Source organism: Microcaecilia unicolor, chromosome 2 (assembly GCF_901765095.1).
Source record: "Microcaecilia unicolor chromosome 2, aMicUni1.1, whole genome shotgun sequence".
Taxonomy (NCBI): domain Eukaryota; kingdom Metazoa; phylum Chordata; class Amphibia; order Gymnophiona; family Siphonopidae; genus Microcaecilia; species Microcaecilia unicolor.
This window is the reverse complement of record NC_044032.1, coordinates 44,301,582-44,327,067: the sequence shown is the minus strand read 5'-3', so window position 1 is coordinate 44,327,067 and position 25,486 is coordinate 44,301,582. Positions and strand designations below refer to the sequence as shown.

The following is a 25,486-nucleotide window of genomic DNA, read 5'->3' as shown; positions in this document are numbered from 1 at the left end:
GGGTGAAGGGGGCCACCTACATGTGGGTATAGTGGGTTTGTGGTGGGTTTTGAAGGGCTCACATTTACCACCACAAGTGTAACAGGTGGGGGGGGGGGGGGGATGGGCCTGGGTCCGCCTGCCTGAAGTGAGCTGCACGCACTAAAACTGCTCCAGGGACCTGCATACTGCTGTCACGGAGATGGGTATGATATTTGAAGCTGGCATAGAGGCTGGAAAAAATATTTTTTTTTGGAGGGTGGGAGGGGGTTAGTGACCACTGGGGGAGTAGGGGAGGTCATCCCTGATTCCCTCCAGTGGTCATCTGGTCATTTAGGGCACAGTTTTGTGGCTTGGTCATAAGAACAAAAAAGGACCAGGTAAAGTCGTCCAAGTGTTCATCAAGGACGTCCTTCTTTTTTCCATTATCAGTCGAGGATGCCCATATGTGTTAGGCACACCCCAGTCCCACCCCCGTGAACTTTGGTCGTCCCCGCGATGGAAAGCAATTGAGGATGCCCAAAATCGGCTTTCGATTATGCCGATTTGGGCGACCTTGTGAGAAGGACGCCCACCTTACGATTTGTGTCAAAAGATGGGCATCCTTCTCTTTCGAAAACAAGCCTGTTAGTATCACTCAAAGGCCAACAAATCTCTATTCTGTTCTATTGGAGTTTTCTATACTGCTAATATTCCAAAGGGATTCAAAGCGGTTTACATATTAAAACTCCAGTAATAATGGAAAGAATAACAAATATGAAAAACACAGCCCCTAAAAGACAAAAACTTATCTTAAAAAAAAAGCTAACATAAAAATTAGTCAAATAGGTCTTTAACCGTTTCCTAAAAAAAGGGAGAAGAAAATGCAGATCTCAGATCTAAAGGAAGTTTATTCCATAGTCTAGCTACAATACATGGAAACGACGCTTTGAGAACAGATTTAAACCAAAAGAAGGAAAGCCCAGTTTCGAAGTTCTCAGAAAACCCAACTGTTTCCACAGAAGAAAGAGTCAATAATTCAGTTACTCCTTCAGAATTCTGACCAAAAATTGACTTAAAAATCAAACATAAAATCTTAAATTCAATACGTTTGTTTATCCCACGCCAGAAAAAAAAATCTAGGTAAATCAAAGAAACACTATCAAAATGCCTGAGGTCACAAATCAGTCTAATAGCTGTGTTTTGCATCAACTGCAACCATTTTAACTGCTTTACTGAAATATCAGAGTGAATTACAATAATCCAACTGTGGAAGCAAAACAGCCTGAGCCACAGATCTAAAATCTTCTTTTGTTAATGAAAATCTCTTTGCCCGAAGCTGTTGAAGCTTAAAATAAAACTTTTTACTGAGTGAATTAATCTGTTTCTCAAAAGATAAAGTTCAATCTAGTATTACTCCCAACACTCTAGAATGGTCCTCAATATTTAGTACCTCCCCTGAAAAAGTAATAATTTTACTTGAAAGTTTTGACTACATCACCAAACCAAATTACTTTTGCTTTTTATTTAAATTTCAAAAAATGACTTGTACCCCAATTATCTATCGAGGTATGGTTTTTGAAAGAATCTCTGGTATTGTCCCAACAGCAGAACCCTGAACAAACAATCATCTGCATAAGAAAGTACGTCTCGACGCCTAGAAAATAATCACCCAATGAACTCATATATACATTAAACAAACAAGGAGACAACTGAGAACCCTGCGGAACCCTGCAACCAGGATTCCAATCAAAAGATCTTCCACCTCTTCCCATAATGCTGTAAGTTCTATTTTTCAAAAATTGTTCAAATCACCTGAATACACTTCCAGAAATGCCTAGTTCATTCAGTTTATACAGCAAAATATCGAACTGCAGCAACAAAAAAAAAAAGCTTGTTTTCCCATTCTGAGATGTCGTCTTATTTTTGTAGTAAGAACCAAAAGCAATGTTTCTTTGCTATGGTATGATCTAAAACCATGCTATATTTTATGAACTAAATTGAAAGACTCTAGAAATCTTTGAAATTCCTCATTCACAAGAAACTCCAAGAGTTTAGTCATCCAGGGGATAATTGTTACGGAAGAAAATATATCATACCAACAGTATTTTCTGTCACGTTTATTCATTCATTACTTGTATTTAAAATTAAAATTTCAATAAATATAAAATGAAAAAAAAAAGAAAAAGAAATTGTGTCCTTCTACAATTGGTTGTGAACTGCAATCATAGTGTCTTGTCTTCACATTTTTGTATATTTTTACTCTAACTAAAAATAAAATTCTCAAAATGCATCAAAATACATTAGGGGTTCTCAGCCCAATTTTCGGACACCTAGCCAGTCAGGTTTTCAGGATATCCACAATGAATATGCATGAGACAAATCTACATGAAGTACCTCTATTCTAGGCAAATCTAGTTCATGCATTCATTGTAGATATCTTGAAAACCTGACTGTCTGGGTGTGTCCCGAGAACTGGGTTGAGAACCCCAAAGGTAGAGGGGTTTGTTTCACTTATCCAATCAGTATACTCTATCTTTAACATGAAACATTAACTCTAAAAATATTCAATTCTTCATTATTACAATTAAAGCTTTTTGGTTTTTAAGTCTTCACACCTTTTGTCCAGATAAAGCTAGTTTAGCTCCATTTCAAAAAGAGTTACTTACCTTAACAAGGCCTGTAATAAGTTAAATAGAGCCTAACTGTGGCCAATCATAGTAGCTGAGCTGGTTCAAATATTCCTATATGAAGAACCTTGCTATTTCTTTCATACCAAATGAATCTGAAGCAAAGGTCTAAATTTGCTGAACACGAGAGTTGCTGAAAAACGCCAAGATAAAAGTTATTCAAAGGTAAAGACCCAGGGAACTACAAGAAAAAGTTCAATATGTCTGAACATTCACCGGGGCACAGTCATATCCCATCGTTGAAAAGTGGACACACTTTAGAACCGACAAGATACTGCCAATCCCTGAAAAGTCAGTAGCTGTGAATTAGGGAAACTGCTGAGGAATGGTCAATGTAAGATTACTTCAAATGAACTACAGAAGTCTCTAGCAGAGACTGGGGAATGTATAGATTGTGCAACAGTTTCAAGATTACTCCACAAACATATGGGAGGATGACATGAAGGAAGCCACTGCTTAAGAAAATTATATGACGTGTCGCACAGCATTCGTGAACACATGTGGGAAGTGATTTTGTGATCCAAGACAAAAAGTAGAACTTTTTGGTCTCAATGCTAAGCAATGTGTGGTGTAAAACAGCACACCTTCATTTCCATTTCACTCTAACACTACCCCAAAATAAAGCATGGAGGCAGAAACATTTTGTTGTGGGGATGCTTTGCCATAGGGAGGTTTGTGAAAATCAAGGTAAAGTACAGGCAGATTCTGAAGGAAAACCCGTTTGTGTCTGCCACAGCAGGACAATGATCCCAGCACAAAGCAAAAGCAACAATGGGGTAGCTCAGCAAAAAGAAACTTACCCCCCTGTTTACTAAGCCGCACGCTAATGCCAACACAGCCCATTCACTTTGAATGGGTTATGTTGGAATTGCTGTGCGGATGATCAGTAAACAGGGAGGCTAATGTTCTCAAAATGGTTCAATCTAGCCACAGGTCTGAATCCAATCTAAGGCAAGACTTGAAGACTGCAGATGATTCCCAACCAACGTGAAAGAATGTGAAGTATTCTGCCAGAAAGAATAGGCATAATTATACCACCTTAATGTGCAAATCTGGTAGACGTTTATCCTAAATGACTCAAGACTGCTACTGCTATGAAGTAATGTATCAAGGGGTGGTAAGACTCATGCAATCAAAAAACTTAATTAGTTTTTTTAATATTTCTATAATCGTTCCTTCAGGTTGAAAGTGTAGAGTATGTTATGTAGATCAGTGAAACAAACTTTTACATTAATGCATTTTGAGTTTTGTTTTGTTTTTTTAAGACAGCAGGATGTGAAAAAAGTACAAAGGTGTGAAAACTTTACAAGGCACTATAAAAATAGATGCAAGAGTTTATTAAACTAGAAAAAAAAACATGTAGAAGGTAGTATACCAATTTTTGTAAGAGGGAAAGTAGTTGCCATGTTAAATACATGGAAATAAGGGTTTACAAGTTGTAGGTGCAGGACCAGCTGCACTTTCAAGTTTTATAATGTATATATTAAATATTTATGATGTTGATTTTATTATTTTTAACTCCATTTCGTTTCATTTTATGTATATACAGCTTTTGTTTGTTTCGAGTTTGATACTGCTTTATGCATTTGATGATTTGTGTTTACTGTAAACTACTCTGAAGCATGGCAAAGTGGCAGTATATAAACATTGAAAACAAATGCATAGTAACACTTTCTTTTGCCAAACTGGCTCATACAAGAAATGTAGTCTACATCAGACTTATCCATGACAAGGTTTGGAGAGGCACTGGAGCAGAGCTTGATGCATCCACCAGGGTCACATTACCCAATTCTGGTACTCAAGGCTGAAAAAGCACTTCAAGAGAACTAAAAACATAGTCCTGTCATTTTCCTGAGTGACTTGTGTAATCTGGAGATTTTATAACTAGGACAATGATTATGAAAGCTTTACCAATGAAAGTCTAGAGTGGTTAGGCCCAAACATGGAAAACCGAGCAAGTCTTCACCTGCAGCCTTAAGATTGCAGGAATTCCTAGCATTTCTGAGCTCTCTGGGCTACATTCAGACAGGGACCATGAGTCTTCTGCCTAAGGCTTGAAATGTTCCATTTCAATCCAGATTTGAATCCTTTGAAGTACTTGACTAGTAAGAGATGAATCGTTATGTGAACTTCCAAACTTTTATCAAGGTATCAAAAGCAGCTGACTAGTCAAACATGAGCTCACAATGGCTACTCGAGCAAGTCTTCAGCAACTATTACTTAGAATCAGGAGATATCTTCAATACCTCTTATCAGAAGGCTAAACTATAAGGAGAGATCTTCGAACAACTATCACATTTGAAATCATTATGACCTTTCATGATGGCAAGACTTCTAATGAAGGACATTTTCTCAGCGCATCAGGAACATTTTATACCAATGGCTTTCCAGCCATGTTCAGAAGGTTTTTGAGAAAGCACTCCAAAGTTTCACAAATGGGGCACACATCAGAAAGTCACATGATCAACATGCATCTCTAAAATTGAGACTTCTCATTATTATAGAATAAGTTTATTTCTCCCTTCATCTATTCCATAGACCCAAATAAGCCAAAACCATATAGTGCACAGAAGTTCAGAAGTGCTGACAATAATATGGTAATTCTCATGAGCTCCTTGGTGGGATTTTCATGTGAAATGACTGCCAATAGACTCTAATATGACCTCCTCTTTCCCACATCAAGGGTCCTGGTTTCATGCAGGTTGCTATATGCTATTAGTGAATTCTCTTTTGAACAGTTTTAATGGAAATAAGTGCTATTTCTCTATATCTCAATGTATCTTGATTAGAGTGGCTATGCCTTTTAGATTTTCTATTTTTTTTTTTAAGATTATGAGGGCAATATTATATTAAAAGCCATTTCTCTGGTAAAATAGCATTGTCCCTGTGGAAATGGGCTTTTTAATTAACTGTTCATCCTCAATACAGGCAGAGTATGCATGTTCTACAATGCACACACTTCTACCCACGTTACTTTGAGATGTTCCCAAGGGTGGGGTTTAAGTTCAGGGAGAATACAGTTTCAGTTGGCAAAATTACCCATAGGTAACAAGTGCCCATGGAATTTTAAGACCATGGGAAACTGGAATATCTGCCCCTGTATGTACCAAAGTCTTTTGCACCCACTAAACCTAAAGCTCTCCTGTTAGTTTGTCCCAAAAATGAAAAGAAACTGTGTTCCTATACTCAAACCTAGGTAACAGGTAGGCATCTACAGTTCTATCAAGAAGAGCAAATACTGGGGGGCAGTTGAGTTACTGACATGAGTTACTGTAGCATGCGCATTTTCTACTTCTTAAATTTGTCTCTTATTCTAACTCGACACAATGCCATCTGACTTTCTATCATGGGTCCACCATCAAAAGAAAGGACCTAAAAAGTGACTGAAGGACACAGGGGCAACGGAACAGTTTTTTGCTTGGGAAGGCCAAACCAACCAAGCTCTGTCCTTGGCCAGCCCATCTTCCTGATGACAAATAGGGCAAACAATTGGTAGGGCCATGGCCAGTGTGGCCTATCCGATTTAGGTGTCTATGAGAAAATATACATGTGAAGCTTTAGGAACTACTTGAGTACTCTAGACTCCTAGGTTGCTTTTTTGCATTACTGCTGAATTCAAATTATAGCATAAAGTCCAATAACTAATAGTGCAAACTTCAACACAAATGTTGCAGAAATCATACGCACATCTTTTTTTACATCAGCCATGCTCATGGCTTTTCAGAAGCCAATATCAACTCTCTCTCTAAATCATGAAACTACAAATCAAGCTAACCAGGGAGCAGAGTGATACCAATTTATACAGTGTTACTTTTCAGCTAGGGCAGGGGTGGGCAACCTTTATACATAAAGGGTTGCATGAATGTCAGTACTATTCCTAGTGGGCTACAACATTACATTTTGTCAGAATTGGAAATGCACAGAGCTCTTTAGACCTGTGATAAATAAGTCAAAATGTAACAATGGAAAGAAACTGCTAGAGTGGTTATTCTGAAAACATTTGCATAATACAGTATTGAAGTCATCAAAACTCTAGTTAATGATGTTTTCTGTGTATACTTGACATAGTCTCACTGATCACATAAAATTCAATGGCAGGCCACAGGTTGCCCACCCTTGAGCTAGGGCAACAAGGTTCTAAGCTAAATAAACTGAACTCACACACATTGATTTAACACTCTACAAGTATCCAAAAAAAACCAGGTCTGTTTCGTGCTTAAAGTCCAATGTAATTGAAAATGATATTCCCTGAATTAGAACCCTGACTGGCTACAAAGAAACTATATCAGTCAAAATTAATGACAGTTCCAACATTTTACTAAATTCTAATTTAACACTTTAATGAAAACAATCCAGTTCGATTAAGTTCAAGTGATTAAATTCCTGCATAGTAAAAGCTATTACATTATTCTAATTGAAATATACCATGGCATATCTGAATTGTAAGCATTCACTTCAACTTTGTCATCCAAAGCAGTAAGAGCAAAACACATCTGTCATTGAAGGACCCATCAAAATCCTCTAGTTCTGACCAATCTGTGTTAGCAGACCTAGCTATCCACCTCCCCTAATGCTACCTCTCTAGCTCAAGAAAATAAGTTTTAAAAGCTTGGAAGACCATTTTTTAATAAAAGGCATACAAAACTGATGCTCCTGTCTGAATAAGATGTTTTAGTCACACAGTTATAAAGATTCATAAATGAAACCAGCACTGAAAACAACCCACACATGAACTGCAAAATTATGGACCGATTACCAACGGTCATGCAAGTTGATTACTTATAAATTTTTAAGAGTAGGCTAAAAGTTAACTACACAGGGAAAGGGGACAGGAAAGATGAATATATTTGGATTTTTAAACAGCCAAACTAAGGTACAGACATTTGAGGAAGTATAAATTGTGCATACATCTATTTGAATGCACTATAGTTTTTTTTAAGCTTTTAAAACTATATTCCCCTATATAAAGTCAAGTTTATTTGTGACATGCAAACGGAACTTTCTGATGAGCACAATATGCTCTTGCTAGACTGAATAGTCTGAATGTTCCAAGAAAAGGTGATAAATATTCTAAGTTGCATATGGACAAGGTTCAAAGAAGGATTAAGTATCCATTTCCTTGGAATAAAAAGTATAACTTTTGTAGTGTTAAAAACATCAAACAGCAAAACAAAGAAGAACATTTTGTTTATGAAGAGCAACATCCTGATTTGTAAAGATCCACTTTGAAGTTTATGATCGATTCAAATCCTGCTCCGTAATATTTCCATTTTCCGGAAAGTTAGGTGGAAAATTGTTGTTAAAAGTTGCTGGAAACTCTAATGTAGTGTCAACATTTTGATAGCTCACATAAGTATTATATGACTGTTGTGGCAGAACTTGGCTGTCGGGCACTTGCATGAACGTGCTTGACTGGCTGGAAGGGGGGATTCTTTGGCCAGCTAGCTGCATTTTAGATTCTCTGGGTTCCAGCTGCTGCTTGCTTTCTTCATCGGTATCAAGACGTGTAAGCTTTTCTATCCACATGCGGAATTTCTCCTCTGTCTGCCTCTGCATTTCGGCAAAGCAGTTCATTGCCTCTTCTAGGACATTGCCTATGCAGTTTCTATCCCACACGGTGCCCCTGTCAAGTAATCCTGGAATTTCCCTGGTCGCTCCTGCAGCTCCCCCAGCACGACTGAAGTCAGCTTTAAAGACATTGAGGCCATTGGATAAGAAAATCATTAAGTAAGCAGGTCACATTTTATTTAGGCATGCTAATACAGAACACACACATTTATTTTAAAAATCTGAACATTGCTAACTCTGTCTGGATTAAAAAAAAAGTATAAACTCAATAAAGCAGTACTTACTGAAAAAGTGAACATAATACTGGTAAACAAAAATAACTAAGAAAATTAAAGCTACTCTTAGGAGATCAGTTACCACCGATTCTGCGCATACCTGCAGAAAATCTAAGTACAAATCTTTTACACTTGTTCAAAACTCAAGAATGAATTCAGCTTCAAAATGATAAACTATGTTTAATGTTCAACAGAAGCCTTCATTAAAGTAGGATATAAATCAAAATGCATTAAGGGACTTATTTACTAAGCTTTTCTCCCATACGCACAGAATGCCTCAAAATCCAGGATTTTTTAAATGAATGAATGTATGTACCTGTCCTCCCATGTGCAAGACAGATATACAATAGGGTGGACAGAGCAAAGTCATATGTCAGACTAACTTTACTCCACTCTTGCCTTCAAGAGATTAGGCACATCACCCATGCAACATGTTTTGGGTATTATTTCAAACAGAATTTCACAAAACAAACAAAATGGGAAAAACTAGTTTGAAAACAATCCCTTTGCTCTAAGCTGTGGTGATAAGCCTCTGCTGGCCAAATAAAAATAGGTACCCTAATTTCAGATTTGTTTTCCATCTCCATGTTCCAAAGCCAAGTAAAAAGGTAACAGTAGTGGAAATAAAACATTTAATCTCTGTATCTGAAACTCTACATCAAGATCAATATCCTATATAATAATTTGCACCTCCAACATTCTACGTCTGGATGCCTGGGTTCGTAACATCCATAATCACTCATTGCCCCGCCCTCGCGTCAAAACGTAATGACGTCAGAGGGCGGAACAGTAAGAGGGAAGGGAAGCCAGCACCAGCCAGCCAGAGAACGTTCAAGTACAAATCGAGGGGAGGAGAGAATCGCGAGGGGAGGGAGGAGAGGGCAGAGGAGAATGGATGGGATGGGAGGACAGTAGAAGAGAGTATCACGAGACATGGATGGCAGGGCTGGGAAGAGGAGAATCGCTGGACATGGAGGGGAGGGGAGGGAGGAATTGCTGGATATGGAGGCATAGGCACCGACTCCGTGGGTGCTGCACCCCCAATATTCGACCCGCCCGAACTCCCGGAACGGAAGTTCCCAGCCAGCCCAACCTGCGCTGCCCGCCCTCTTCTCCCAGTCCTTTGTCTACTCCTCGCCTTCCTGCATGCCGCCCAGAATTTAAAAGTTCTTACCTCAGGGTCCGGCGAGCAGGCTCGGCGCTTCAGCCTGCCTTCCCTTCTCTCTCAGCTCTGCCTCTGGTAAATACTCTGGGCACTGACGCCAGGCCAAAAGACAGTACATGGTACTGAAAGTGTTGTATTCCCAGCCGAAATCGAAGATACTTCCTGTGAGCTGGAAGTATCGAGATGGGAAGAAGGGTGCCTAGGGAAACCATCCTGAACTTTTCTCTGACAAGAAATTTGTTCAGGGCCCTTAGGTCTAGGATGGGACACATCCCACCCCCCCCCCCCCACCCCCACCCCCACCCCCACGTTTTCTTTTGCACAAGGAAGTATCTGGAATAAAATCCCAGCCCTTCTTCCTCTGGTGGTACGGATCCACCGCTTGGGCCTGTAGAAGGGCGGAGAGTTCCTCTGCAAGTACCTGCTTGTGCTGGGAGCTGTAGGACTGAGCTCACGGTGGGCAATTTGGAGGCTTGGATTCCAGATTGAGGGTGTACACAAACCAGACAATTTGAAGAACCCACCGATTGGAGGTTACAAGAGGACACCTTTGGTGAAAAAACATTAACCTCCCCCCAACCGGCAAGTCGTCCAGTACGCACACATTTACTGAGGCTATGCTGAACTAGAGCCAGTCAAAAGCCCATCCCTTGCTTTTGCTGGGGAGCCGCAGTGGACTTAGGCACACACTGTTGACGAGAACAAGCCTGGGCAGACTGCCGAGAAGCAGGAGTGTACCTATGGCAAGCATAGGAATAGGGAACACTCCTCTTTCCTCCAAAAAAACCTCCTAGATGAGGAGGTAGTAGTAGAAGACGCCCAGCAGGAGAGAGAATCCATAGCATCATTGTGCTTCTTGATCTGGTCACCCAGATCCTCTACTTTCTCACCAAAAAGTTTATCCCCCGGCAAGGAACATCCGCCATCCGCTGCTGAACAGAATGATCCAGGTCAGAGACACGCAGCCATGAGATTCTGGATGCTACATCAAAAGTGTCAAACGTACCCCTGGCCAGGAATTTCCAACACGCCTTCTGCTGCCTGACCACCTGGCAAAAAGGCTCGGCCTGCTCCGGAGGGAGTGCATCAACCAAGCTAGACAGTTACCTCACCAAGTGAAGAGTTGGTATGTCTGGATTTTGGCAGCGAGCATAGCGGCCTGATACGCCTTCCTCCCAAAAGAGTCCAAGGTTCTAGATTCTCTGCCTGGGGGCACCGAGGCATAGTCCCCTAGTACTCTTGGCTCTCTTGAGAGCGGAGTCCACCACCATGGAATTGTGAGGTAGCTGAGACCTCATCAATCCAGGCTCCCCGTGGATCCGATATTGGGACTCAGTCTTTTTCGGGATTAGACAGAGGGAACGACCAGTTTCACATAAGAACTTCCTTCAGTACATTATGCAAAGGGGCCATTGCAGCCTCTCTAGGTGGAGAAGGATAACCAGGACCTCGAGCATCTCAGCCCTGGGTTCATCCCCAACCTCCATAGGGAAGGGAATAGCCGCAGCCATTTCCTGGACAAAGGAGGTGAAGGATAGACTCTCCGGAGGAGAAAGTCTCCTTTCTAGTGGAGGAGAAGGTTCAGAAGAAATCCCATAGGACTCGTCAGAAGAAAAGTACCTGGGACCCTCCTCTTCAGTATCGGACAAGACATCCCTCAGAGAAGTCCGAAACTGAGCCTGCCTCGACGCCGAGGAACAACATCCTCAATGGCGGTGCCGAGAAGATGATACCCGCCTGGACTCCGGTAAAGCTTCCTCCACAGACGTCGAAGGTGAGTCAACCTGGGTGGCAGCTGATACCAATGCCGCAGGCGGCACCGAGGTCGGGGACCTCACCACAGGCGAAGGGCCAGATGCCACTGTAGCAGACGGTACGGAAGGCACAAGCACCCCCGACACCGAAGCCGAGTGGCGCAGCAACCCTTCCAAAAGCTCTGGAAGCAGGGCCCTGATGCGCTCATCAAGAGCCGCCGTCGGACAAGGCTGCGGGGGTTGGTAAAGGAGCCGATGGCAGAATCTGTCGAGGCTCGGGAGCAGGTATCAAGCTACTAGACCAACGCACCGGCACATCCTGAAAAGAGGGAGAGCAATCCTCTCGGCGCTGACGCTTCTCAGGTGCCGAATCCCTCAACGCCCCAGAGCTCCTGGCACCGAGTGTCGAAGGAGAATGATGACGGTGCTTCTTCGCCTTCGCTTGACGCCCGTCATCGAGACTCCTCGGTATCGATGAGGAAGACATGGAATCCTCACGTCTCCTTGGGGCTGGGTCCGACGAAGGTCGGTCCCGGGGGGCCTGCATAACAGGAGGCCTCAAGACAGGTGGAGAGCCACTAGATGCCTCACTGCTCCCAGCACGAGTTGGTCATTACCTTCGCTCCCGACGTCAATGTGTCCCTCGATGTCGACGCTGCCGACTTCGGTACCGATGTCGATGCTGAGGGACTGGACTGAGCCCCAAAACGCTTCTCTCGTTGGGCTTCTTGAGATGCTTGGGTCCGTTTCTTCATACGAAGACACAGACTGCAAGCGGCTGGGCTACGGTCGGGCACAAGGCACTGGATATCGGTACCTGAGATGGTCCAGTTGCACCGAGTACAACGTTTGAAGCCGCTGGGTGCCCTCGATGGCATGGAAGAAAAAACAGCTTCGGTGAAATCAAAAGATGCGATTGTACCTTTGAAAAGAAGAAAGGCACAAAAGAAAACATGGCCGCTTCAAACAAGAAAGCTTATAAAAGAGGTCTAAAAAACTAAGAAAAAATATGGGAAGGTAAAAGTTGTTGTTGCTTTTTTTTTTTTTTTTAAAGAAATGACGCATATTGTCAAAAGACTCTTCCTGGGCCAAAAAACGAAGGACAAACCGAAGTACGCTGTCTCTCCGCCGCGAACAACAAAAAACTGAGCGGGAACGCTCACCCAACGGGTGGGAAGCTGTCCGTGCATGCGCGCCAGAAGGCTCTGGCAAAACTTTTTTATTTTTGCTCAGAAAAAATTTGCCATTTCCTTGGCCACCGTGGACGCCACTGTGGACGCAATAACAAATAGGCGAGTACATTAAATTGAGAAATGAGTGAAATTAGTGAAATGAGCTGAGAACCTGGGAAATAAGGTTGAATTCACACTGTGGCTGTTTGTGACCCTGGACAACTCGCTTAATTGTCACTGCCCCACATACAAAACTTAAGATTGTGAGCCCACTAGGGACACAGAAAGTACCTGCATAATATATGCAAATGCTTTGGTTGTACCTCAGACAGGCAGTACATCAAATCGATGAGACTACTTTTCAAACCTAACAGCAGAAACACATTAATTTAATCAATGGGTATGGAATTTGATCGCTATTCAGTCGCTGGTGGGCAGCACTTTGAATATCCAGGTTTTTCAACTCCGGCTAGTGCATGACCAGCTAAGTCGATATTGAGACTTCTGGCCATGGCTTAGCGGGCAAAGATAGGAGTGCTTGTTCTGAATACCGGGACTTAACTGGTCATGCCCCCGGACACCCCCCCCCCCAACATTGCTGGCTTTATACTGGGCGCTAATAAGGCGGTTTCAGTGGCGATAACTGGTTAAATGCCATTGAAAATGACTGGATATCCACCGAGACACAAGTTAACCTGTTGACAGCTGTTCCCAGTCAGTTAATTCATGCTGAATATTGGTCAGAACGTGTCTACCATACTAAGGAACTAAATAATTACACTAGCAATCCAAATAAATCTCAACAATTTACTGAATCACTGCTAGCCATTTTATCTCCCCATTCAAACTGAATATCTCCTTGGAGTTCAGTCTAACTGTACTTCAGTATATAGTTCTGATAGTTTACGCTACAGATTTAACCTAATCTTTTTAATACAGAAAATAAATGGACCTCACCAGTATTAGCTGGTGCTGCTCCCTGGAAAGATCTAATATGCATCTGCCAAAGTAGCAGAAGGTCTCTTTTTGTAATGCACTCATACCTCATCAACCACTGCAGCTACAAGGAGATGCAAGCGAGCAAAACACCAGAGTGGCATTCAATACCCTACATGCTCAAGGATATAGCAATTTCACAGGAAACCCATATGCTGTAAACTGTTAATGGACAAATCATATCTCCTCTTATTTTTTCTCAACTTAAAACAAGGGAAAACGCAGAGCACACCAAGAGTGTGGCTGAGAGGGGGCCCTTGGCTTGTCATCCGGCAGATGGTGAGACTTGGACTCTCCAGCTTTTCCAGGGTCTCACCAAATAGAGGCTTACTCCGAAAGGGGAGCTAAGCGAGTAGATTTTAGCAATCTGCTTAGCTGAGGCCCACAGGATGTCATAAAGACCATCCGCCAAAAAGGCCAGACCTGCGTCTAGAAAGGGGAAATCCAGAGACACAGGATCCAAATCCCCTGCAGAGTCTGCAGCCTGCTGAACAAAACTCAGGCAGGCCAGGGCCGCATAAGAACCAGCCACAGAAGCCTGAAGCACCAGGACCACCACCTCAAAAGATATCTTCAGGGCCTCCTCAATCTTACGATGCTGCATATCCTTAAGAGCCAACCCCCCTGCACCAGGACTGTGGCCTTCTTAGTCACAGCTGTGACAAAGGAATCCACAGCCGGGAGCTTGAAAGAATCCAGTTCCTCAGGCATTAACGAGTAGAAGCAAGACACAGCCCATGCAACCTTGAGGCCAGACTCAGGAGTGCTTCACTGAGCATATATTAGCTCACACATCGCCTCATGAACATGGAAGGTCTTGGCTGGCTTCTTGGTACCCGACATGATGGGATTAGAAGCTGTTGAGGCTGACTGCACAGGAGATGGTGACGTGATGTGCAGAATATCCAAGGCTCTAGCAATCAAAGAGGGCAATTCTTCCTTGTGAAATAAGTGCACCACTGAGGGATTATTCCCCTCTTCAGGCGGGATCTCGCCTCTTCCAGGGAGTCCTGAAGCACAGACCCCCTCGGACAGATGAGGGAGCACCCTGATGCCACAGACTCCATCTCCCACTCAGGCTGCTCCTGAACACACACACACACACACACACTCTTAGTGGCCTGAGACCCTAGATCCTGGGGGACAGGAACAGACGCAGAAGGAAGGGGCAAAGAGGGATAAGCTTGCTTCAAAAGAAAAGCCTGGTGCATAGGCAGCACAAATTCAGGGGGAAAATGAACAGACTCATGCGAGGAAGAACCAACCACAGGCATGTGGGAAACCAAGATGGCCGCATTTCTTGCAGTAATGGCACTCAAAGAAGAAGGTGTGCAGCCATTGAACCTGTCGGGAAGCAAGAGCCGGAAACAGCACTGCCACTGAATCACTCTCACCCGATGAATGCTGTTGCTGAACCAGCAGTGGAGTGCTAGCAAGACAAACCCCTCAACATCGACTTTCATACCCTACACTGTGAACAGCATTTAGGCGCTAAAAATGCTAACGCGCCTACAGCACGGCTTAGAAAACAGGGCCCTTAGATTACTGTAATGCACGCTATTTGAATCGCTTTTAAATTAGTGAGAAAAATGCAATTGATTCAAAATTCGGCCATAATGTTGATATTTATTTAACCTCAAGAAATCTGATATTTCATCTTATCGTGTTCAACTGCACTGGCTTCCAATAAACCACAGGATATTGTATAAATCTTTTTGATTGTTTTTTCAGGCGGTATATGGTTTCTCTTCATCCTTACTCACTGATTTGATCTGTTTTACGTCATGTTGAACTTCAGAGAGATTATACAGCTTGCTGATATTCCACTCAGTTGCCTTGAAAGGAGTTCAATTCCATAGGATAGCAAAAACGTTTTTTGCTGATTTTATGATCCCTTTCTTGTATTCGCTTCCTACTAGCATTAGAACAGTAACTGATTATCTTTCCTTACGGAAGAAAATTAAGACCTATTTGTTTTCTTAACCTTATTCTGTTTATGATGAAGTGTAATTGATTTTATGTATTTTTGTTTTCTATTGTATTATGAATCGTTTTAATTCTAGATAACTGTAAACCACCCTTGACCCATTTGGGGAGGGAGGTGGTATATATTGACCTCGACAACAAGCGCAGTAGTTTTAGCTTAACAAAAAAAAAAAAAAATGCTTTCTGAGCAAGGTTATTCCTCGGGGCTCCACTGTCGGTGAGGAATCTAAAAACATTCCCAGAACTTTAGAAACTCTCTCAGTATTAAGCTGAATCTCTTTATTATTCAAAATGAACTTTGGAATGTAAATTTATGCCAAACCAAAGAACGTTTGTTTTATCAGTATTCAATTTACAGAAAAGTGGTATATATAAACATTATCATCTTAAAAACAAGATTATATGCTCAATGTTATGCTGTAGAGGTGTAATTATTAGTCACTTCTGTTAGATCATAAAGGTCTTACTATTACAGCAAATAAAAGAAATAACTAAAAACTTACTTGAATATTTATTTATTCTAGAATTAACTGCTTTAATACTTTTGTGCAAGGTGGTATAAGTAAATAAATCAAAGCCTTCCAACAAAAGCACAGAGTCAACATTCATGAGATCCCCCTTTCCACCCAACAAATAAAAACAAAAGCATGGGCTAACGCCACCCCCATACCCCATTCCACCAGTGCATATTAAAATTTCATCACGGGACAACAGCCTTCCAGCCCTGTATCCTTCCACTTGCATTCTCTTCCTAACTCAGACATAAGAATTCTGGGTGTGATGTTCTAACATGTGGAGAGGATGAGAGGTTCTCGAGTTTGTGGAGGGGATGGGAGGTGGTGGTGGGTGGGAGTGTTTTTGGCCCCAGGGTTGTTTAATTTGGGCAGGTGTATGAGAGCCCGTTGTCAGCTCCGCATTTACCTTAATTCATGTGGAAGATGGGATACTGACAGTCTTATATGTGTTTTTATTTAAGCCAGCTGGGATTGGGGGGGGGGGGGGGGAACCGAGGGAGCCGTTGGTCGTACCTTTCTCTCTCTACTTGGATGGGTGGGAGAGGTCTTAATTGGTTAGCACTGGTTTTCAACGTGAGCTGGTTAAGTTTAAAAGACCCCAAAGACTAAGCACCAAGTGTTAGGTAACTGAGGTTTAGCCACTTAAGTTTAGGAACATTTTCAGCCAAAACTCTAGCCAGCAAGACTTAGCTGAAATTTAAACTGACCAAAATCTGGCAGGCTATTTTAGCTGCTAAGGAAGGTTTTTGAAAGGCTACATCCTAATATAGTTTCCACACAATCTCTGTCTTTATCAAAGGGAAGGAGGGGGAAAAAAAAGGCACTATAGGACCTGTGGCTATGGCTATTTCATATTGAATACCAAGTGTGAAGGTTAAACCCAAGAACCCGACAAAATCTTGCCAATGCTCTGAATAGATCTACGATGTCATGGCAGAACATCAAAACACAACAGAAAAGCAGAAAGTGAAAGGAGACAAACACCAAAGGGAAGGTCAACAGAATGCCAAGTCTTTAGGCCCTGGTTCCCAAACCTGGTCCTAGAGGCAGAAACAATAAATATTCATGGAGAGATCTATATGCAGAGGAAAAAGTGTATGCAAATCTCTCTCATGAATATTCACTGCGGGTATCCTGAAAACCTGACTGGTTGGGATGCCTCCAGGATCAGGTTTGGGAACCACTGCTTTAGTCAGACTAGCTGATGATGGTGTAACACACTTCTCAGTACCAGGCTCTAAAGATGACACAGCAAACCAATCTGATATTGCTTTTGGAATCAATAAAGTTTCCTTTGAAACCATTCTTTATCACAGACTTAAGGTATGATCAGGGCACCTATTCCACAGAATCAATTTCTCCTCTAAAAATCAGGCTACTCCTTAAAAACAATTCAGTGAGCAATGTTTGCATTTTAACTTGGAAAAAACATATTAACCACATACACTATTTTATTAAGAAAGGCTTTCTACGTTAAAAAGTTAAAGCAGCATAGTAAATCAGTCTCTACATGAGAAAATTTGTTCAGACTCTAAAAAAAAAAAAAAAGGATTTGGTGTAAGGTATAAGGGGTAGGTGTGAGACAGCCTAGGAAACGTCATAAGAACATAAGAATAGCCATACCATTCTTCTAGTGAAAAAATATTTCTTCCTATTTGTTTTAAAAGTATTTCCATGTAATTTCATTGAGTGTCCCCTGGTCTTTGTACTTTTTCAAAGAGTGAAAAATTGATTCACTGCTACCCGTTCTACACCACTCGGGATTTAGACCTCAATCATATCCCCCACTCACCCACCCTTCAGCCGTTCTTTTCCAAGCTGAAGAGGCCTAACCTCTTTAGCCTTTCTTCATATGGGAGGTAAAAGCGTAGATACGGTGAAAACGAATGCATAGCCTGTTAAGACATTTTAGCACAAGCTTTAGGGCACAGACCCCCAATACCAGTAAAATGCATCCATGCTGACAGAACAAAATATCTTTCAAACCAGTTCACTAATAGAAGTGGCATCAAGAATCACAATTTAAGGAAAACAAGAGAACATAAAAGACCTAGATAGTGTCCAACTGTCAAGCAGAAAATCGCCAAGAGAAAAAAAAAAAATCAGTAAAGAATATTATAGGAGACTAAAACTGATACTGAAGAGTGCATTAACATCATAGCATAAGATACGAGCTATCAACTGGAACTTTGTGCATTCTTATATAGCTTTGATATTGAAAACTGGCCTCTTGAAGACCTTGAAAAACAAGATGTGTGAATGAGAAAACTCTTCCTTATCCAGGAGGTCATCTATAAGAATCAATATATGCTAAGACTGTACATTCCTAGATCTGAAGGATTAATGATCTTATAGAAGTAGATTATACTTGCTGAGCTACTCTCATAGGCCTCCAGGCTCACTAAATGGCATTATCAGATCCCAATGCATAAAAGGAGTTGAAATATGAAAGAAACCTTCCAGTATCCAGTTCCATCATTAAACTTTGACAAGTGTTCCAATGAGTAGAACGGATGAAAATCCATCAGTACCAAAAGGGAATAAAGCAACAGAACTTGCAAAAAAGTCGAGGACTGTGTCAGAATTTAAAAAGGCATGGGATAAGCACATGGGATCACTTAGGAAAAGGAAGAGTTAAAGGTTACAGAGGTTGGGCAGACTGGATGGGCCATTTGGCCTTTATCTGCTGTCATGTTTCTATGTTTCTAAAAAATAAAAAAAACCAAACTTCAAGGAATTGGATCACAAGGGGAAAGACAAGTGGAAAAAGCATAAGTACAATGGGAAATACAAAGTGTTACTCCAGGAACCATTCGTTGATCACAACTGGACACATGAATAGTTAAAGGGAGGTGAATTGAAACTTAAAGATGAATGATTGACAGCGGCAGCCTAGGACAACGAATTATAGAGATGCTTTTACAGGAAGCATTGAAAAAAACTGGTTTAACAGGCACCTGTAGATTCTAACATAATAGCCATACTAGGTCAGACTAATGGTCCACATAGCCCAGTATCCTGCTTCCAACAGTGGTCAATCCAGTCACAAGTAACTGGCAGAAAACCAAATAGTAGCAACATTCCATGCTACCAATCCCAGGGCAAGCTGTGGCTTCCTCCATGTCTATTTAAATAACAGACTATGGACTTTTCCTCCAGGAACTTGTCCAAACCTTTTTTAAACCAAGATACGCTAACCACTGTTACCACATCCTCCAGCAAAGAGTTCCAAAACTTAAATATTCTTTGAGTGGAAAAATATTTCTTCCTATTTGTTTTAAAAGTATTTCCGTGTAATTTCATCGAGTGTCCCCTAGTCTTTGTACTTTTTAAAAGAGCGAAAAATCGACTCACTTTTACCTGTTCTACACCACTTAGGATTGTGTAGTCCTCTATCATATCCGCCTTCAGCTGCCACTTTTCCAAGCTGAAGAGCTCTAACCTGTTTAGCCTTTCCTCACACGAGGGGAGTTCCATCCTCTTTATCATTTTGGTTGATCTTCTTTGAACCTTTTCTAATTCCGCTATATCTTTTTTTGAGATATGGTGACCAGAATTGAACACAGTACTCAAGGTGAGGTTGCACCATGGAGTGATACAAATGCATTATACTATTCTTAGTCTTATTTACCATCCCTTTTCTAATTCCTAGCATCCTATTTGCTTTTTTTGGCTGTCACCACGTATCAAGCAGAAGATTTCAGTGTAATGCTGTATAGATTGCAACTTGATAACACAGTTACAAGGAACCTTTAGCCAGGGAAAACCCAACAATTTGCATCACTATAAGACCTTAGGAGAAAATCTATACTCCTCTTCTGCATAGCCCTTGCTACATCAGGAAAAGGTCAGCCCTTACAACCAATGAACTGGACCTCATGATTATGAAATAAAAAAAATAATCAAGACTGAGACCCTATCTAGTTCTAACACATAATTCACAATCAAAGTTGCAGGTATAACTCTCTCAGCATCAGAGAGATTCAGTCTTAGGATACACTTCAGACTCCACATACGAAGACAGAAGACAACTTTATTCTTTATAAAAGATGGTAAATAGAAGATTCTAGTGATATGACAAGAAGTTACCTTCAAAACCTCAAAACATATCTTTTCAACACAGTTAAGGAGTCACAACTGGCGATTTTTGAGAATTCATAAACCTCAAAAGTTCTTCTCATTAAATTATTCAAGTTCTCTCTTTTATGACAGTCAAATTGTCTGACTAAAACCACCTCAGAACCAGAGAACTTAAAAGCTTCCTCCAGCACTTCCACCTCAGTTTCCTTAATTTTAGAGCTCATCTCTTGAGCTTTAGTCAATAAAAGCAGAAGTTGAGCCACAACAGTTTGCAGGTGTGCAGTAATTGATTGATTCAACATTGTAACTGCTTGATTGAACTTCATAACTGCTTGAAATAAAGTGTTCAAAGTAACAAGTAAGGACTTACCAGGCTGCAAGTCAGAGGTAAACACAGTCTCATCTACTCCATGGAGAAGAACTTCCATCCTCTGGCCCAACTTTTCAGCCCCAGAACTGAAACACTAAGAACTTCAGATGTCTTAGCTGCAGATCCCTCCCAGCTGACCTTAGCAGCCCCACTTACAGCACAAACTTCCCCAACCTGCACATTTGCCTGATTTTAGTTTTACAGCCTCCACTATAGGATGCCTTGCCTGATTTGTTTTTTGTAGCCTCCACTGTAGGCTACCGGGAGGGGGGTGGATGTGCACAAAACATGGATGGGCAAAGTTACACTCTAGCAGTGTTGATTCTTCTGCCCTCAAGAGCGACTGTAGTAGTATTTGCCCATCAGCAATAGACACCTCATTCACAAACCCATCCACTAAGCAATTCTAAGGCGAGGGAACCACTGCAGCAGGATAAACACGGACCTTTTTGTCTAATCTCTTATTTTCTGTTCCTTTTTCTGAAATAATCTGCTGCAGCTGTATGTCTCAGTCTCACAAACAATATTCCCTAGAAAAAATAAACTTATTTCATTTGCAACCCTTTCTGTGACAGAGGTCCTACCACATTTTACAAGGTAGGCTGATGACTTCCTATGTAGGAATCACTGAGGGGTCCTTTTACAAAGGCACACTAGCATTTTTAGCGTGTGAAAAACACAAGACACGCCCATAGGAATAAGAGGGAATCTCTAGCGTTTAGCGCACGCATATTTAACGCACCTGCTAAAAAAAACTAATGAGCCTTTGTAAAAGGACCCCATGCCCTCAATGGAAGTCGTTTAAGAATCCTACAATCAGTGCACAATTCAGACCATTACCTTTTATCACGTTTGTACTATATTGTCATTATAGTACTGATACAAAATAAAGAAGAAAGGAGGGCACTACAGTTTTAATGGAGACCAAACCATCAAAGCACAAAGAAATATGCAGACTGGTTAAAAAAAAATCTATTAAAATGTCATCATTTATAGTTACATTTGTACTCATATTTTAGAAACTGTCACAATTTGAAAACATGAAGGCGGCCTTGTTGGATTTTTCATCAGGGTACTAGATGAGTAAAATCTCAAGCAAGACCTTTTTTCTGTGGCCAGACAGATGTTATGGAACAATTCCGTTGGAGATTCAGCAAGAGGCTTAGTTATATAATGTTTAGAAAAAAAAAGGTTCTACTAGTGCCTCAGTTTTGAGGATATAGTTTTAGACTTTCCTGGGGGATTTGTTTTAAACTTTCAGTTGGCTCTGTTTGGTTACAGCTGGGGTATATAAGCTGTGGGTATTCTGTAATAGGTTAGGAAAGAATAGGAACGGTGTGCTGGGTGAAGGGGTTAGTTTTGTTTTTTTTTTAAATTTATTATTGAGTTTTGATTTACACAGCATTGGGCAATCTTAGTTAACTGGGATTGTGGTATATATAAAATAGGAAAAATTGAGGTGATCAAATCTGCTGCTGACACAAAATTATCCAAACTTGTTAAATCATAAGCAGACTGTGAAAAGACCATACGAGACTGGGCATCCAAAATAGCAGGCAACATTTAATGTGGACAACTGCAAAGTGATGCACATTCGGAAGAATATAACCTAAATTATAGCTACATGGTACTAGGTGCCACCGCCCAGGAAAAGGATTTAGGTGTCATCATGGATAACATGCTGAAATCATCTGCTCAGGGTGCAGGAGCAACCAAAAGCAAATAGAACGTTAGGAATTATTAGAAAACGAATAGAAAATAAAAGAATATCACAATGCCTCTATATTGTTCCACAGTGAGACAACACTAAGTCACCATGTCTAAAAAAGGCGGAATCAGAAAAAGGTACATACAAGGGCAACCAAAATAAGGAGGATGGAAGGACTCCTCTCTGAGGAAAAACTAAAGGGCTCTTTAGCTTGGAGAAAAGAGGGCTGAGGGGAGATGTGAGCAAGGTCTAAAAATCATGAGTGGAATGGAACAGGTAAACACAAATTGATTGTTTATTCTTTCAAAGAATACAAAAGGCCTAGAGGATATACCATGACGTTACTAAGTAGTACATTTAAAACATATCTTGAGAAAATTTTAATTTGCAGTAAACACAATTACATTCTAGAATTTTGTTGCCAGAGGATGTGGTAAAAGTAGTTGGTTTAGCTGGATGTAAATAAAGGTTTGGACAAGTTCCTGAAGGAATAGTCCATAAATTGTTATTAATGCTGATTTGGGGAAAGCCACTGCTTATCTCTGGGGGTAAATAGCATGGATTCCTGGTATTTTTTGGGATCGTTGCAGGTACTTGTGACCTGGATTGGCCACTGTTGGAAACAGTATACTGGGCTAGATGTACCCTCGTTCTGACTGAACAGGCCAATCCTTATTTTCTAAGCAATAAACCAACCTGTGATGTTCCTGCCTTCATTTCTCCAATGGCGTTTCATCACTGCAAAGTTATACTTAATAAGGAAAACAAACCTTTACTGTGCTTGGCAATTAGATGTTACCAGGCAGATATTTCTGGAAACATTCTTCTACTAAAATTCTAAACTGTTTCTGGTATTTTTCCTGTTTACATTTCAAATGAATGAGATGTTTTCTGAACAAATATAATGCCCAGAGAAATTAAGACCCTGAATAAATAAGGCTTTTTTTTCTCATTCTGTGTCAATAGGGAAAAAGCTTAGCAAATTATGGCCTAAGTCCCCTCAGCTCTATAGACACACCATGGGGAATTATGCACCGAGCAATTCAAAATTACATTTTGAAAAAAAAATTCATAATCATGCAACACTAGCTGCTTGTATTTTTACAATACATATTAAAAGGGCCTGCATTTAAACATTTGTTAGAAGTACATGCAATCACTTTAGCACATTACAACTGTGTAATAATGCTAATTAGATTGTGAGCCCTCCTGGGACAGAGAAATATCCAGTGTACTTGAATGTAACTCACCTTGAGCTACTACTGAAAAAAGGTGTGAGCAAAATCTAAATAAATAATAAATAATAATATTCCAAATGACCAAGTAATACTTCTAGGACTAGACATCTCAAGCCAATTATGCAGTTCAGCTCTCAAATATACACACACAAACAAAGCACAAGTAGCTGCTATGAAAATCCCACATTCAACAAAGTGCTCTATCATGGCAACATAAAATACAATAACTTCTGCAAGCAAGGGCTACAGTACACTTATATTAACATCTGAGGGGGAAAAATAGTCCCTCCATCTCCCTTCAAGCCAGCTTTAGACTGCACCATGCAAGACAAGGATGCCTGGGTGCTGGGGGACGAGACGGACTCCCCACACTTTTGCCTTATGTTTGCGCACAGGAAAACAAATGGAGTTGAAAGGTGCATGCTCTGAGTAATGCTCAAAGCATGTTTTGCTCTTGCAGTACTTTGTTAGACCATGTGTTCAATGACTGGATAACACAAGGCAGGGGAAATAAATGAGTGAATGGATGGGGAGTTTTTCCAGTGGTGGTGGTGGGGAAAGTGACTGCATGGGGGCATTATGAGCAGGCTGCAAGACTGAGTGCATGAGTAGATGAGGATGAGTAGTGTAGGGGTATAAGTGAGTAAATATGGGAGTTCGGTGTTTGGGGGGGGGGGGGGGGAACTCGCTAATTGTACACAGTGTAGTTACAGTGGGAGCCCAGTGACTGACTGAGTTATGAGTGCCGGAGGGACTAAGTGAACAGGTGTGGCTGACTATGAGGATGGGGATGACTGCTGAGAGTGTGAGAAGGGTGGAGGGGAGCTAACAACTGTAGAAAGTGGAGTGAGTGTAAGAGCAGTTGAATACATACATGCCTTGCAGAATTATGAGGAAATATTGGGGGGGGGGGAAGAGTTGTCATTTGGCACTGATGAGGGACAGTCAATCTGCCTCTCCTCCCACTTCCTGTGCATTTCAAGTTTATTCAGTGTTTACTATACCGCCCATTAGGGGCTTTTCAGAGTGGTGAACATAACCAAACAAAAATAAATTAAGAAAAGAAATACAATCTCAAAATAGTAAAGTAAGTTTCAAAAGACAAAAGTACATCACGGATTCAGTAGATGCGACTCCCTTCCCCCTCTTTCCTTTATCCATTTCATGTCTGCTTTTCTACTTTTCCCTCCTTCACCTATCACTCTTCCCTCCCCATCCCTACCCTATGAAAGAAAAATGAAGCATCAAGCAAACTTGATAGGTCTCGCCCGCACTTGTGTAGCAGCAGCTCCTTTTCCCTCCTCCCCCTCTCAACATTCCTTTCATACTCTCACCAGCAATTCTGCAGCTCCAGTCTCCTCCACTCTAATCTGTGGTGACAGAGCCTTTTCTCTGCAGTGGCAGCAACTTGGAATCCATGCCACCACCTCTTCATTGGGCCTGTCATCTTCAGTGGCAGCAGTTGTTTCTGCCTTCCCCCATCACGGTACTGCCTGCCCTCAGGGAATTACCGTGTTTCCCCGAAAATAAGACACTGTCTTATATTAATTTTTGCCGCCAAAAATGCGCTAGGTCTTATTTTCAGGGGCTGTGTTATTTTTCGGGGAAACATCGGGGTTGGATCAGGGTTGGCCCGCCCGCCGTCGCTCCCAGAACTAACCTTAAACGCCTCCTTTCACCTTCGCAGCAAGCAGCAGCAGGGCAGGCCACTCCTTCCTTCCGTGTCCCGCCCTCGCCTGACGTAACGTCCGTGAGGGCGGGGCACGGAAGGAAGGAGAGGTATGCCCTGCTGCTGCTTGCTGCGAAGGTGAAAGGAGGCGTTTAAGGTTAGTTCCGGGAGCGACGGAGGGTGGGTGGAGGGGGGAGCCCGGCGACCTCGGGTGGGGGGGGCGGCCCAGGGGCAGCCTTGTCTGGCTCTCGGCGGCCCTGCTTTCAAACAAAAATTTGCTAGGTCTTACTTTCTGGGGAGGCCTTATATCTACCAATTCAGGAAAACCTCTACTAGGTCTTA

General features: G+C 41.6%; 1 protein-coding gene across 4 annotated transcripts in view; it reads right to left on the bottom strand.

The window, feature by feature from the left end:
• Positions 1-25,486, bottom strand: part of C2H18orf25 (chromosome 2 C18orf25 homolog) — a 164,233-nt gene that overhangs the window by 69,784 nt on the left and 68,963 nt on the right. Inside the window, exon 4 of one of the 4 annotated variants that reach the window (XM_030192906.1) lies at positions 6,897-8,335. The exons of the other annotated variants lie outside the window; for them this stretch is intronic. Within the exon in view, the coding sequence (XP_030048766.1) occupies positions 7,881-8,335 (455 nt within the window). The 3' untranslated portion in view covers positions 6,897-7,880. Of the gene's footprint in view, positions 1-6,896; positions 8,336-25,486 lie in introns of those variants that run through there. 4 annotated transcript variants of the gene reach the window in all.